At 39.2% G+C, this 15,644-nt stretch overlaps 1 protein-coding gene across 2 annotated transcripts; it reads left to right on the top strand.

Moving 5' to 3' along the window:
• The first annotated feature begins 1,137 nt into the window (after positions 1-1,137).
• Positions 1,138-15,238, top strand: lrrcc1 (leucine rich repeat and coiled-coil centrosomal protein 1). Of its 2 annotated transcripts, XM_063885095.1 has the most exons (19): positions 1,138-1,526; positions 2,017-2,222; positions 2,356-2,421; positions 2,524-2,691; positions 3,935-4,101; positions 5,095-5,286; positions 5,566-5,759; positions 6,554-6,728; positions 7,664-7,812; positions 9,215-9,419; positions 9,642-9,781; positions 10,288-10,489; positions 11,054-11,239; positions 13,119-13,293; positions 13,685-13,848; positions 14,039-14,247; positions 14,337-14,474; positions 14,733-14,868; positions 14,955-15,238. In XM_063885095.1, the coding sequence occupies exons 1-19, from the start codon at positions 1,483-1,485 to the stop codon at positions 15,063-15,065; spliced, it is 3,027 nt and encodes a 1,008-aa protein (XP_063741165.1). In that variant the 5' UTR covers positions 1,138-1,482; the 3' UTR covers positions 15,066-15,238. The 2 variants fall into 2 exon arrangements, with proteins under 2 accessions (XP_063741165.1, XP_063741166.1); XM_063885096.1 differs by lacking the exons at positions 1,138-1,526; positions 2,017-2,222; positions 2,356-2,421; positions 2,524-2,691; positions 3,935-4,101 and having other exon boundaries at positions 5,269-5,354.
• The last annotated feature ends 406 nt before the right edge of the window (positions 15,239-15,644 follow it).

Genomic DNA, 15,644 nt, shown 5'->3' with positions numbered 1-15,644 from the left:
TCTTACTTCTGAGTAACTTTTCTTTCCTCATTCAGACTTTTTTTTGTTTGTTTGTTAAACAAATGGGAGTAGCAGGGTGAAAATAAAGGCACATACATTTAACAAATTCCCCACTCAATTTAAATTGAAGCCTTCCTTTGCATTAGTTTTGTTCTGTAATTTGCCAAAAAGAATATTCGTCTTAGTTTTTGTCTTTTTATCCAGTGCCCTTGAAAAAGAGTTAATGAGTGGTAAGTGGTGGTGAGGCAGCGGCAGATGGCATTTCTATTTCACTCACTTCATTAGCACCAGATCATAATTTTCACAGGTTAAGGAGGGCCATTGGCTGGGCTGCAGGTATAATTGGTTCTATCATCGCTGGCTAGCCGCCAGTGAGTGCAATGATCAGTCATGCAGCTCCTCGAGTATGGACAATGTTCAGTGTGTGATGAAGTGAATCAATCACCGGCTTGTAGCTGCTGCTGGAATTATGAGTATAATAGGGGTCAGGATCTTTATAATACATCTGTGATTACTTGAGCAAGGATGCAAAACTTGCAGCAAGCTTTGAGGCCTATAAGTCAAAGATACAGCTAAGAGGAGGTTTGGTGCATTTTTATCTTAGAGAAAGCAGGCATAAAAGGAGCCATTTATATTTAATGTATTCCTTTATGAATAATCCCAAAATGGCAAACTCTTCGGTCATCAGCTAAAGCTCTTCTAACTTTGTATTTTAACGGTCAGATTCGATTCAATTTCCATTCACACTATTTATTGGATAAAATAAGTCCAATATTTGATAATATGCATGACATTTTCAAGGGTTATATACATATATGGTGCAATACCACGCTACAAATATCCCCTTTCATTTGCAAAGTAGCCTACCTTAAATCGGCTTTGAGTGCAGAACATTTACTTCTAGGCCTATATATTTCTATGCTGTGGTAATGCTACTTTTACTTAAGTACATCGTTTTTATTTATCAGTCATTTTTGAATGCACATGGACCTAATTGTATGCTCATTTTGTACGTGTTTGTATAAGAGAAAGTGTTTTTTTTTTTGTAAAAAATTAACCCAAAATAAACTAAAACTAAAGCTAAGAGAAAAAAAGCCCCGGATGTTTCCGTTAATGACGTCACCGGAAGTAGGACACCACAAGCGGCTAGTTCAACTCGACAGAAGAGAGGCTAACAACAACAACAATAACAAGTGTGTTAACCAGCTCACAACTGCTTCTTTGATACAATATAATAATTATAGGTATAGTTAAAAAAACAAAACAACACTTGCTGGTTGTTTTCCAGCTTTTATAACTGTGCTTTGTCAACGGTGTGTCTACTTAGCTCTATCGCTGTGAACTTGTGCTAGTCTGCTAGGTACATTTAGCTTTAGATTTGACTATGATGATAATGGCTCCAGTTTGCATACGTTACTTTTGACGGTTACGCTATCTTCAGTACAAACGGCTTAATAACGGTTTACACTGCATGTCATCGTCATGGGAGACAAGGAGCTGAGTCTTATTGACAAAAAGATATCAAGGTAACGTTATTAACTGCTCATCACTGCTATTCTTTGTAAACGCTTTATTGAAAACTTGCTCAATTTATTCCTTTGTCATTATTAATTTGCCAAGTAAAAGTGCATGAAGATTGTCAGTCAAAAGAACAATAGATGAGATGATTAACAGAAAGGGAATAAGCAAATTCATTAGTCATTCAAGCAAACAAAAAAGCCAACTACTTGTGCTCTTGTTAAATGTGCGGAAATGCTGTTTTTTCTGTGTCTACATAGTAAACTGAAGGTTTTCTGTGGCAAGACATTTTAATATGTCACGTTGAGCTTTCAAACCTTGGGAAAGGTATATATTTTTTACACTTTATGGGACAACAATTAGTCGATTAATTTAAGTAATTGTCATTATTTTGCTGCAAATTTTGGAAAACCTTTCCGACCTTTTCCTTTAGGGTCAGGTCACAAAGCAAAAGTGTTTTTCTTTCATGGTCAATGTGTTGTTTCCTCTTGTTTCTAGCCTGCTGGATGTCCCCCTGAGTCCCACTGTAACATCACTGAATCTGCACTGCAATCACATCCCAGGGATCGAGGGCCTGACCTCAGCTTGGCACCTGCGACACTTAGACCTTTCCTCCAATTGCATTTCTAAGATTGAGGGTCTAAGCTCCCTGACTGCCTTAAGGACTTTAAATTTATCCTGTAACTTAATCACGAAGGTTGAAGGTGAGTCTTTTGTCACACATTTTTCTCTGATGATTAATGCTTTATGGGTGTTCTCCAAGTCATAACTCTTCATTATACACTCTATGAGGTGTATAATCACTCAGTTGTTAATATCCCCTCCCTTTTACCTCAGGACTGAATGGCCTCGTGAACCTAACAAGATTAAACTTGTCCTACAATCAGATAAACAACCTCACTGGTGAGTTTAAAAAAGGACTGAACAGACTTTTCTTTTTCTACCCTCAAATAAAAACACACTTACTTGTGAGTGACATTTCAATGCTGTTGATCTCTTCATTAGGGTTACTCTATCTTCATGGCACGGGATACAAGCTGAAGCACCTTAGTCTCCATAGCAACAACCTGGACAACATTGATCACGTCCTGCAGTGCCTGCTGGGATTGCAAAGTTTAAGAGAGGTCACTTTGAGCCAGGATGGCAGAGACAACGCTGTGTGTATGTTGCCAGGTAAGACATGGAAAGCTTATTTTTGAGTAATTACTACTTGGGAATGTTACAGATAAACTGTATAAGTACGTGTTAAATGATATGCGACACATCAAAACAACATGGTTCTGTTAGAAGAAGTAGGAGTAAAATATTTGGTGCAGAGACTCTTAAACTCTCATGTTCATCCAAGCTGAAATCACATGTGTTTATATTATACATGCTTATCATATTACTCTCAAGTAATACACTACACTGGAGAGAAGGCATTTAATTCAGAATATTCTTGTTTTAAATTGCGTTGGAGAACAACTTGAGCCACGAGAATGTACCAGGTCGTAAGATCAACAGCCCTTTCTAAAGCCAATAAAGCTCTCGTTCTTGTTAAAGACGTGCAGGTTCAACTCTAGGGATCTTTTGTAGCTTTGTGTTTTGCTATTCTGTTTGAATAACTTTTCAATCATGGCAGACTAAAGACTAGAAACACCTCTCAATCGATGAAAAACCACAGCCTCCATAACAAACTCTTAATCAGTTTAAACGCCATTGTGACGGTAGAATTTATTTGATTCAATTATTTATAATGTTTAAACTGACAACTTGAGTGTGAAGAAAAGATTTTACGCCTTAATAAATAAATGTTATAAAAGACATCCACACAGTTTTAGCTATAAACCACTTTTTTTACAGATCTGTTTTTAGTGCATCTCTGACAAATCCGGAGGATAGCTGTTTTTAATAGCAACGCATACATCTCCCCTTGTAGAGTCAGTAATGAAAGTCAGTGGTAGACAAATTGACAGCTCCTGCTAATAACTTACTTATCCCTCATCTTATACCTGTTTCTTTTCTTCTGATCTTGACTGCAGATATATAGACTAAACATCTTTCCAGTGTTTTCCTTTAAGTTATGCTTTGCACCCATTATCCTTGTCTTCCTGCTCATAATTCATTCATGACAGCAGCGGTTGAAAGTACGTGTTTGGATCCACGAGGGCACACTTAAAACATTTTTACAACCCTTGCTGTCAATATGCGAGGGTACACTCATAGTAGAGGTGCTCAGTTCTCATTTAGTGAGGATAGCACACGCACAGGAGAGGTTATTTGTTTAGATATAGATTTATTTGACTGTGCAGCATAACACCTGATATTTTAACCAAGCCATATACCACTGATGTTACAATACTTAATAATGGTGTATTTTTGGACAGTCTTGCAGCTCTAGCCTGGTAATGTATAGTGTCTGTGTGTTTGTCTGCAGGTTACAGGGAGATTGTTATTCAGTCCTTGCCACAGATCTCTTCTCTGGATGGAGTGGACAGGTTGGGAAATCCATCAGCTGTAGGTCTCGGGAGTCCCTGTGATATCCCCGGTCTGGAAGACTATGTGGACCTCTTACTTTCCTCAGATACCAGTCACAACGAAGCGGTAATTTTGAATGCCATACTACCATTACTGGCCTTCATATAAGTAACTTTGTATTTTATTATAATCACCATGGTCCAGTTCAATTGATTAATAATTGAAACATGTATTCAACCAGGTAGGGATTTTGAAAGAGACACCTCCCCAACATGGCAACATAGTAGTGTCAACACACAGTTGCAGCATAACACACAGTTTCTTTACAACATTTATTTACTGCATGAAAAAACTACGAGAGAAATGAGAGAAGCTTGACCTCAAAATGGATAATTTCCTTAAAAAAAAGTGTTTTGAATAGCAGATATGAAGGACACTTTAGAAAATAAAGTCTTGTAAAATAGCTTAAAATCATGAATTGTTTGGTAGTGGCAAGGATCAAAGCGAGAGAACGACCGCTCTGAGAGATAAATGGTCATCTTATTTATTTTAAGCAGAACTGAAATGCATTTGGTTTTACCCACAAAGGGAAGACAATTTATGTGTGAGTCCTGTATCTGATCCTTCCAACTACTTTTTAAAAACAATATTTACAATACAAATGGACAAAAGCACCAAATGCAGAGTACAAAATCAAATGTTCCACATTATGCTCAGACTCTTTGTTTACTGTATGTACACTTACTTCTTTATACTAAAGGAGCTCCCTGTTGAAAAATAATTCAACACCTTTTATTGTGAAGACATTAGAAAAATTAAAAGATGTGGCGATTTTTATCAAAGAAAGATCCAGCATTTAAATTTGACTGGCTTTTATTCCACACCTATATGTTTGCAAATAAGTGTGATTTTGCTGTCTTCTCACTTTCTGAAAAAGTGCTATCAGAAAAAGAGTGTTGTATTACTTGTGTTTGGGAGATGTTATTACTTAGGACCATGTTGCTGCGAAGTGATCGTCTACCAGGGAAGTGAACATTAAGGAAACCAGTCTCATAAAAGACAGCTACAGTACATATCCTCTCATTGGGAAAATAAAGCTAATTGAAGTGTGTGTTGCAGGTTAGAGAGGATGTCCATCTCACCACACCCCGTATCGATGAGGTGCTGAACCAATTTCGTCAACGGATTGCCTCCGAAGTAATCTCAGATCCAGTTGCACAGGTTCGCTTGTCTGTGGCCGATCCAGCAGACCCAGCTAATGAACAACGCATCAGGAAACTGGAGCACCAGGTGTCCCAGCTCATCCAGAAGGTGCTCATATAACACTGCTTAAATATAAGTCAATGATTGCGAAGCATTTCCGTGAGGCATACCGCCAGGTGAGAGAAGTTAAGAAACTTATGGTGCTCTCTTTCCAAAAAGGATATAAATCACATGATTGGTTAAGTATTTGTGTTATAAAGGCAGCTCCACACTTTGTTCCCACATATATTATATCTTGTTCTTGACTTTGAATCAATGTTAATTAACAAAAACAGTTTTGTTTTCATCCAGTCACATATAATGAGTATTTGTGTGTTGTTTACTCAGGCCCCTACATGTGACAAATCTAGTAGCTCTACTGTGGTGACAGTACGGAAAGCCAAGAGGGACACAGACCGCACTTCAGAGAGTGAGTGTGACAGCGGGAAGGAAAACAGGAGGCGCACCAGGATCCCCAAACATCGAAGCAGCATTACATCAAGAACGACCACCAAGGAAACCAGGGGCCGAAGATCAGACAGGTGATTCTGCAGCTGCGTATCTCTGCACAACACAGATGTTTCAGGGGTCAGGTTCACTGCTCTGTAATGAAAATCATTTGTTTTTTGGCCAGGTTTACATGAACTCCCTGATTCTTTAATAGCGGTTTACTGTCATCCAGACAAAGCCCAGAATTCCTGAGATCTCTTTGAGGAGACTGAAAAGTAGTGCTCAAAAGCACAAGAACTCTCTTGCTCAATATAGCATGTCATTAATTGATTCAGTTACCAACATTTACCATCGACACTTAATCCACATAAAAGGTGACAAATTTTCCTTCAACTGTGTGCTGGGATTAAAAGCTCTAATAGACATTAACCTTTGAGTAAAGATAATGAAATTAATTTATCACATACAGTATCATCAGGTATCTTAGGATTTAGATTTCCTTTCTTAGCTGGATGGTGCGGATAAATGTTCTTCTTTGTGATGTAGTAAATTTCCTCCTCTCTGCTAAAAATTACAACTGTCATCTCCCTCCCATGATTAACGGCCATGCCTTTATGGTCTGCCCCCTCATCTTGCTTCATCAGCCGCTGCTGACACGTGCTCAGTATTCAGTTATTTAACTTAAGTAAGTGCCCAACTGTCCTTAAAGGCAAGGTGATTTTAAAATATTATCTCCAGATTAAATTCAAAGTTGTTAAAACTTTACCTTCCTATAAAAGTGAGCAGGTTGTCTGCTTTGACCTTTATTGAGACAGACATTAGCTTGAGGGCTTTTTATAATCCATTTTACTGCCAGTTCAATACCTGTGATTTGTTTTATGTGCAGCGATCAGGAGAATCATAAACAGAGGAGTTCAAAGTCTGCTGAGGGGCTCAGAAGGAAGGCTGGTGGTACAGGAGGGAAAAACGCAGCGGGGCCGATGAGTAAGGGAGCTGTGAGAGCTGCGAAGGCCTCAGGCGATGTCAGAACCAAGTCCACTGAAGAGCAGGAAACCTACAGGGTACGGCATGGATATGCTGCAGTCTGAAGGCAGTTTTTTTTTTATTGAATGAATGTAATACGGAAAAGGTTATGACTTCGCACAATAGGGATGTAAACATCCCCTGGGTGTTTGTGCCCAGAGCGCTGCGAAAGCAAACTTGTTTTTTTTTTGGTTTTACATAAAACTATTACACAACAATATGCACATTCAGGAACAGAATAAAAGATTCTGAAGAAAATTAACAAAGACGATAACAAAACAACAATAACATCTTTCATCGACTTTTGGTCCTTTCTAAGGTAATCCTATTGAATAATTTTACGACTACAACATTACCCACAATTCAGCTTGACCGCAAACAGTTATGCCAGATTTTTGGGTGTGTAATGCCAGTAACAGTTAATGCAGCCTCAAGCTGCTAGCCTGAAGCAGAGCTGAGGAGCAGGCTACAGAGATCTAATCAAAGTGTTTTAATGCCCCATGACCAGATTTCTTCAGATCAACCAAGTTACATCACTTGAGGCAATTTATCAGATTTCATGCTGCGGCTTCTTGATCCACAGATATTTAATAAAACTTGTTCAATCAGTCAAACAAACTTTATTTATTGACACCTTTCTTACTGGTAAGTACACTACAAAGTGAAAATAAGACAGAAAAGTACAGACCATGAAAACATAAAAAAATACACACTGAGACCAATTCATGCAAGAAATTAAAAAAAGAAATTTAAATGAGAAAGGTTTAAAAGCGTAATAGCTGTAGTAAAACAGCGTGAAATAAAAACTAGATTGAAATGAGTACACCCAACACCTGTAAACAGACTTGGATCGGAGCACTTCTTTATTTTTTATCAGTATTGTCTATAGAAACGTACTGATACTGCAAAATAACATTGATATTTATTGTTCATAGCCTTGATATGTGTGTTTTTGTTTATGTGCATTGGTCAGACTATTGTGGAAGAGCGTGACCAGGAAAGGGAGAGGCGTTGGAAGGCTGAGCAGGCTGCGAGGAAACTAACCGAGGATCTAAAGTGCCTGCAGACGAAGATCAGCGAGGAAAAAGACCTGCAGAGCATGGCCCTGCACACCACCGACAGGTAACAGGAAAACCGGTTGGACGCACAGATGTTAGCAAACAAACTTCCACACGAATCGGTGCAGGGGCTCTGAAGCATATACCATGATGAAAAGGGATAATTAAACGTGTCTCTGTGGATTTCAGTTGTCAACTGCAGAATGGATTCTCCTATATTTCCGCTCCCTTCATCTTTTGTATTGTCTCTGCCGAGACCATTGCCCGCTGCTTGTCTCATTCTTGAACAATGAGTATCCGTCCACCACTTAATATCCTCACTGTCATTGTCCCGTAGCCTGTTATGAAATCAAGCACTCAATTTTGCAAGGTATAGTTCAGATGTTTTCAAGTGAAGTTGAATGAAATACTAATCTATATTTCCTACACTAGATGTCAATCATCATTCCAATAATTTGGAGAACCAAACAGTACCAGCACAGGAACTAAGCCATGTCCTGCTGTAAACAGAGCTGGTTGAGCTAGTGATAGACAAGCCAGCTCTGTTTTCTGCTGGTAAAAATGACCGAGTCGTCTGGTGACTTGAGAGAGAGCATAGATAACAGCTTCAGTACACATCAGAAAGAATTGTCTGACAGCAATGTAAAGTTGTTAAAACGTAGAGTAAACTGTAACGGGTATAGATTTTATAGATTTTTACAGTCGGACTTTAGGTCGGTTAAACAGTACTGCAGCAGTACAATGCTTTTGTACTCCCTGCAATTCCTTAGTATGCCTGCAGGTGTTTGCAACAATGATTTACCCACCTATACATCGATCAGTATACCTTATACTTAAATTCTGGAAGGTACAGTTATCTATAATAAAATACTCCTATATGTGAGAGCCTGGTGTAACTATTTTATGCAGGGTTATTGCTTGAATCACACCCTGCCTAGATAAATCTGCATTATGTTTGTAATTAGAAGCCTGTTGACAAGTGTATGTCAGCTCTATTGCATGAATCAATCTCCACTGTCACTTTGTAATGATAGTGAAGACGCCTGATACTGTTTACTCCCTTTCACATCAGGAGACAGATTACAGTGAAATGACTCATCAAGGCTAATTTAAAGAGGGAGCAACTGTAGGAGCAGTCTTCATCGGTTGAACTGTGTGTCCTGAATAATAAGCCAAGCTAGTTCTTAGTATCCTAATTATTTTTCCTTTTCACCTGACTGCCCTTTTGTATTGATATTTTTTTGACTACATTTCGGTTTTCTCTTCCTTAAGATAACATTTTTGACTATGCTGTTTTGGCAGATTTCTTCTATTTCACAGGCAATCACATTTTAACAGCAGGCGATAAAACACAAGGGACAATCAAGCGCATCACAACATTGTGCCGTTGCCTGTATCAGTCTCTATATGCAGTAAAAACATCATTCAGGGTATGACTCCTCTTATCTTGTTTTCCCCCCAAATAGACTGAAAGAATTGTTGCTGAAGGAGCGATCGGGGCGATCTGAACTGCAGGCTCGGGTAGAGGAGCTGGAGGGGAAGAGTCAGTCCCAGAGCCGGCAGCTGGAGCAGGCCAGCAGCAGTGAAGAACAGCACAAGACTGCACTGCACAGACTGGAGGAGAGCATCTCCCAGGGAGAGGCTCTCAGGGTTCGCCAGCAGGCTGAGGAGGTACAGGAGATGGTTCTAAGAAACCCAGAAACGTCTGAAACATACAACATAGTGCAAATACACTCTGGAGCAAGTAGAGTGGAGCATTGGCACGTGTTTATAGCTAAAGCTTATTTCAAACAACAGACTGAATAGTCCTGCATAGTGAACCAATGCAGCCAGAGAACAGGATTTAGTAGAGCTCTGACAGTGTTGATTTAAACATGTGCTGACCCTCCTCAGATGAAGCGGCACCAGCAGCTGGAGAACAAGGCAGGAGCTCTGAAGAGAGAGTCGGACATCCTGAGAGCGTCAGTCCGTCAGCACAAAGACAAACTGCAACAGCTGCATGAACTGCTGGCGGTCAGGGAGCAGGAGCACAGGTACTGGGGGGTTTCACTGTGGATCACATGAACGGGATCATGTGTTCCTTTATATCAGCTCTGCACAGTGTTATGGGATGAAAATCAATATTCATAATCAACCTCTTTCTATAAGTGCATGAACACCAAATATAAAAATATGTGTTTCAATAAAATGCCGTAACATGAGTATTTACCAAGACAAATCAAAAGTTTCGAAGTTAGAGCATTTTAGTACAAATTGTTGTACTAAAATGGGAAACAGTGACTTTATCCTTTATCGTTTAACAGTGGATATACACCTAACGTCAAGAGTGTTGGCACGTCAGTTACGTTGATCAATGAAACTTTTCTCTTTCCAAATTATTGTGTGCTCAACCTACTTTTATTTTGAATTATTATAAAATGTATTTTACGTACACAATTGAAATTATACGCATTTGAAACGCAGGCTTTCTTGTTCATGTTCAGGCCCTCCTAAGCATTCTAAAAAGAGGTTGCATCAACTGTACAATTACGTTTTACAGAACACAACTGGATTTGCGGTTGCAGCCTGGCGGGGCAGATTTCCGAGAGGCAGTGGCTAAAGAGGTTGCATCAGTGGAAGAGAGACACGGCCACAGGGTGCTGGAGCTGCAGGAGAAACTAGAAGAAGGCAGGAAACACTACGCAGCTCTGGAGGATGAATTTCGCATGGCACTGACCATCGAGGCTGCTCGCTTCTCTGAGGTCTGTCAAAATATGGACTCATGCCATGCAGAAGGCTTTTAATCACAAGTGTTCTACTAAAATGTGACTATTTTTTAGCTGTTAAATTATTACTGTGTCTAGTAAAAATTGAAATGATTTAACTGGATTTGGCCCCAGTCTAGATGGGCTCTTTTGGATTATTTTTCTCAGCCCAACGATGAAAGCTGAGATTGAATTTGGGTCATCTGAATCTGGACCAGTAGACTGTGATTGCCACAGGAAGAAAGCTTTACAAAAGGATTGGATTTGAATCAATGCTCTCGTTATGGTTACAGATCTCCTTCATACATTCTGCAGAAAATCTCATCTTGTCTTTATTGCTACAACTTTCACAATTTTCTACTTTAAGTGTACAATATATGACCTTTAGAAAAGTCTGAATGAGATACATATTGCCAACCCAAAGTTAAACCCATACTGTACAAAGACATAGCTTTCTTTAGAGAAACTTTTCTGTCAGAATGTGAGTCAGGTAATGCTTCAATCTGTTGAACTATGCTTCTCATTCAAATTTGATTTGCCATCTTCTCTCTGCTTCTGCAGGTAAAGGACGCTTGTGATCAGATGACTGCCGAGCTGCTGGGGCTCAAGGCGACCCTGGCCCAGTCCCAGCAGAGGGAGAAGAAATCTGCCTCTCTGGTGCAGGAGCTCACGGCCATGGTCAAAGAACAGAAGAACCGCATCACTGATCTTATCAAAGCCAAGAAAGAAGCTGTCACAGCTCTGAAGGTACCGCACTAAAACAGATACAGTACAACATCCTGTGAATAAGAAAGAATAATGGTTTCTTAGGAAAAAGCTAACATACTACTTCATTACACCTAATATAAATTGTCAAAAAAACTGTCAAATCAACTTACATTGACGGGATATATAGTAAAAGAGAAGAAAGCCAATATCATATATAATACTCATTAAGGGTAAAATGCACATTCGACAAGGTATTCTGGGATATGCAGTACCTAAGAAATGCAACATCAGGTACCTTGAAAGTATAAATGATTATGTCACTGATAATGATTGATATTTAAGCATCATAATGAGAAGACAATGAAAATAAATGAATATAAGACTGAATAAGCCAATATATAGCAAAGGTAAGAAGCTACAGTGAAGGAAATAAGTATTTGATCCCCTTCCGATTTTGTTAGTTTGCCCCCTTTAAAAGAACTGAACAGTCTATACTTTTATTGGTAGGTTTATTTTAACAGTGAGAGACAGAATATCAAAAATAAATTCCAGAAATGTATATTTAAAAAAAAAGATATAAATAGATTTGTGTTTGAATGTGGGAAATAATTATTTGATCTCCTTGCAAAACATGGCTTAGTACTTGGTGGAGAAAGATGGTCACCAGGTTTGCTCACATCTCAGGAGGGTTTTTGGTCCCCTCCTCTCTGCAGATCCTCTCAAAATCCTTAAGGTTTGGAGGCTGATACTTGGCAACTGGAAGCTTCAGCTCCCTCCACAGATTTTCTATGGGTTGGAGATCCGTAGACTGGCTAGGCCCTCCCATCACCTTAATGGGCTTCTTCTTTAGCCACTCCTTAGTTGCCTTGGCCGTATGTTTTGGGTCATTGTCGTGCTGTGTCCTCATTTAGGGAAGGTTATCAGCCAAGATTTTACGGTACATGCTTCTTCCAGTTTCTAATAAACAAACCAGTTGTCTCTCACCAAGCTGCTTGCTGGTGGTCTTGTAGTCTATTCCAGCCTTGTGCTGGTCTATAATCTTGTCCCTGATGTCCACAGACATTAGATCCACCATGATCACAAGACCTGTCTATGGTCTTGCCCTCGTGGAGAGGCTGTAATCTGATTTATTGACTGTGGACAGGTTTCTGTTATCCAGGTGAAGAGTTGATATTAGGAGTACTTTCTTAAAGCGACAAGAATGATTTAACCGGACTGTGGGAGCCAGAATTCTGGTTGGTTGCAATGGGATCCAATACTTGTTTTCCCCAATTAAATGCAAATCAATTTATATCTTTTTTTTAATGTACATCTCTGGTTTTTCTTTTTGATATTCTGTCTCTCGCTGTTAAAATAAACCTACCATTAAAAGTATAAACGTTTCATTTCTTTGTAAGTGGGCAAACTTACAAAATCGGCAGGGGATCAAATACTTATTTCCTACACTGTATAGAGAGATTTATACTAAGGAAAAAAGCATATAGTGAGAGAAAATGTTTCAGGTAGTGAAATGGAACAAATCGATGATTTCTTACGCATTGCACATGCTTATCGATATATAAATATCATGGTAGTGGTATACACCCTTCTTCAATAATGGACACATGGAACCATGCCCTTTTTTGTTTCTGTTTTTTGTTAATATCTAAATATCTTGGTTATATTTTTGACTGTAAGAAGGTATATTAATGTTAAAAAAGGAATTCATTATCTGATCAGGTTTTTGAAAAATTCATAATCCATAGATAATATAGAGATGTCCTGTTATGGTCAGCAGTCATTGCCTTGGCACAGATTGTGCAGCCTGAGCCTTCAGGAGACTTCAGCGTGAATACTGGAGGGTCCAGCTGCCTTTCCATCTGTCAGCCAATGACCGTTGATCATTAATACTGTCTGTCTCTGTCTGTACCTCTGCCAGAGCCGTCTGCATTCCTTGGAAGCAGAGGCAGAGCAGGACCGGCGTCTCAGCCTGCAACTCGAGCTGCTGAAGAAAGACAAGGGACGACTGTTGTCTCAGCTCACAGCTCAGGAGTCTGTGATCGACGGCCTCAGGGCCGAGAGGAGGATCTGGGGCCAGGAGCTCGCTCAGCAAGGTGGGAGACTTCCAGCAGTGCACATGAAATTGACTGTATGAGCCTTATAGTGCATGGCACACATTCAAACACAAGTACAAGTCTTCCTTGAGTCTAACTCTTTCTAGTTGGTCATGGGCACAGTGAGTCACTCTTAAATTGTAACTTTAGAATCAGTATGAAGGACATTTTAGCTGTTGGTTTTAAACACTATATGTGCTGATGTTTTATTTCCTCTGTATTAAGTCAAGTCTGTCATCTAGTGGTTGTTTGGGAGAAACACACTCAGGCAGGGCATGTTAATTAAACACTGTAGAAAATGCTACAATGGAAATTATTTATATAGGCAATCAAATGAACTCTAAAGAAAGATGAGATCTGATTTACAATTGTACGTGTTTCTCTATTCTAGGAGCGTCCCTGTCTCAGGATCGTGGACGCCTGGAGGGCAGGATAGAGGTGCTGGGCGCTGAACTGGAGAGTCAGAAGAAACAGAACGAGAGAGACACTGATGCCCTTAAAATCAAAACCAAAATCATTGACGACCAGACAGAGACCATCCGCAGACTCAAAGAGGTAGTGGGATACTTTTAATATTAAAATCACTGAGTTGTTCTAAAACCAAAACCTTGGCCCATCACCTCAGAAACTGCAACATCCATAGCGTGTGCCTTTGTGTATAATTGTCTGTCGTATCTGTTTTTTTTATTTATCTTGAGACACACTCAAGCCATTTCTCTTTCTCCTCTGCCTTTGTACTATCTAGTCTATGCAGGAGCGCGATGATCAGATACGCAGGCTGCGCGATGAGGCGATCCAAGCTCAGAAGAGGTTCCAGAAGCAGCTGGAGGAGGAGACCTCTGAGCAGGCTGAGCTGAGGGAGCGAGTGGAGCATCTGAGCCTGCGCAAGGAGGAGCTCAAACAGCAGCTGGAGGACAAGGACGCAAAGCTTGAGGAGATCAAAAGAGCTTACAGGCAAGCATCCCAACACACACACACATTAAGATGTACTTAACATATACAGTATACAGACATGGATATATGTGTATCTATTTTTCTATTAGTGATTCCAGTAAGAAGTGGCAGGCGAAGGCCGACCTGCTGACTCGGTTGGAGAGCCAGGTGAAGAGCATGAAGGAGAGCTTTGATTCCAAGGAACGCTTGCTGCTGGAAGAAAGGGATAAAGCAATCGAAGCACAAAAGTATGATCAATTACATGAGAAAAATATGACTTGTAGTTATCAAGTAAAGGTTTGTTATATTTTATATGATGGTATTTTAGCTGACACAGAGCAGGTCACTTGACTCAAATGTCATTTTAAATGAAACATACATTATTTGTTTGTCTGTGGTTGCTTTCTGGGGCTGTCCATCCAAAAATATCCTAACAAGGCATTTAGGACAACATCCTCTTAGTGCCTTTTTTAACATTATGTTATATGTGTTTGTCTGTCTTGCAGAGCTGCAGTAGATAAATTACACTGTGTGGATGATGCATTTCGTCGACAGCTAGAGTCTGGTCAAGCCTCTCATCAAGCTGAGCTGCTACGACTGGCAAATGATAAGCAGAAAAAGATTGAACTGGCCAATCAGAAGGTAAAATATAGACAGTAGGATAGTTTGTATATTAACCTCATGTTGAACAATTTAAGAAAAGTGGTATAACTGTGTGTCCTCCTCAGGTGTATGAGGTAGAGGAGGAGATGCGTCAGCTCCTGGAAGAGACGGAAACTATGAAAAGAATCAACGAAGAGAAAATGAAACGTCTCACAAGTGTACTAAAAGACTTTTAACACATGACATATGACTTCTTTACTGCCATGGCAACTTTAAACCCACAGGAGTTTTTTTCACGTTAAGTTATTTATGTTTTTTTGTATATCATGATTTATTTTATAAATTCTCTCTTGAGCATATTTGTTTTTTATTAAAGAGCATTTTCACATTAAAATGTCTAGTACCACGAGTATTACGTAATATATTTTTGTTGTTTTGTGTACTTACATTAAACTAAATGGATATCCATCTAATTTCAAACCTAGAGAAACCATTCATTTTAATCTCGGTAAGTGTAACTGTGAGTGTATGAAGAACGGACATATTTATTTTGGTTTACTTTGTTGTAATTACAGATGTGTATACAATAAATCTACAAAAAGCAAAACCTCTTTAACAGTCAAGTTAGCATACAGGAGAATAAAACTGACTAAACTGTGAGTTTAAATGTACTAAAATGATATGTTTTGATAGCTTTTGTGTACTTGTTAGTCCGCATAAAGTCAAAATGAATGGAGGTTATAAATATTACTTAATTATAATTTCTGCATCATCCGTTTTTACTTATTCAAAGGGATTAAATACTTAGTATTTTA

The sequence above is a fragment of the Eleginops maclovinus genome, chromosome 6 (assembly GCF_036324505.1).
Source record: "Eleginops maclovinus isolate JMC-PN-2008 ecotype Puerto Natales chromosome 6, JC_Emac_rtc_rv5, whole genome shotgun sequence".
Lineage (NCBI taxonomy): Eukaryota > Metazoa > Chordata > Actinopteri > Perciformes > Eleginopidae > Eleginops > Eleginops maclovinus.
The sequence above is the reverse complement of the archived record's forward strand: the minus strand, read 5'-3'. Positions and strand labels throughout refer to the sequence as shown.

What these genes read in the sequence shown, in the direction of transcription:
- lrrcc1 (XM_063885095.1), top strand. Translation starts at nt 1,483, where the DNA reads ATGGGAGACAAGGAGCTGAGTCTTATTGACAAAAAGATATCAAG. An exon ending in ATACCAGTCACAACGAAGCG is followed by an intron (nt 4,102 to 5,094) that starts GTAATTTTGAAT and finishes TGTGTGTTGCAG; the next exon opens with GTTAGAGAGGATGTCCATCT. An exon ending in TTCGCCAGCAGGCTGAGGAG is followed by an intron (nt 9,420 to 9,641) that starts GTACAGGAGATG and finishes GACCCTCCTCAG; the next exon opens with ATGAAGCGGCACCAGCAGCT.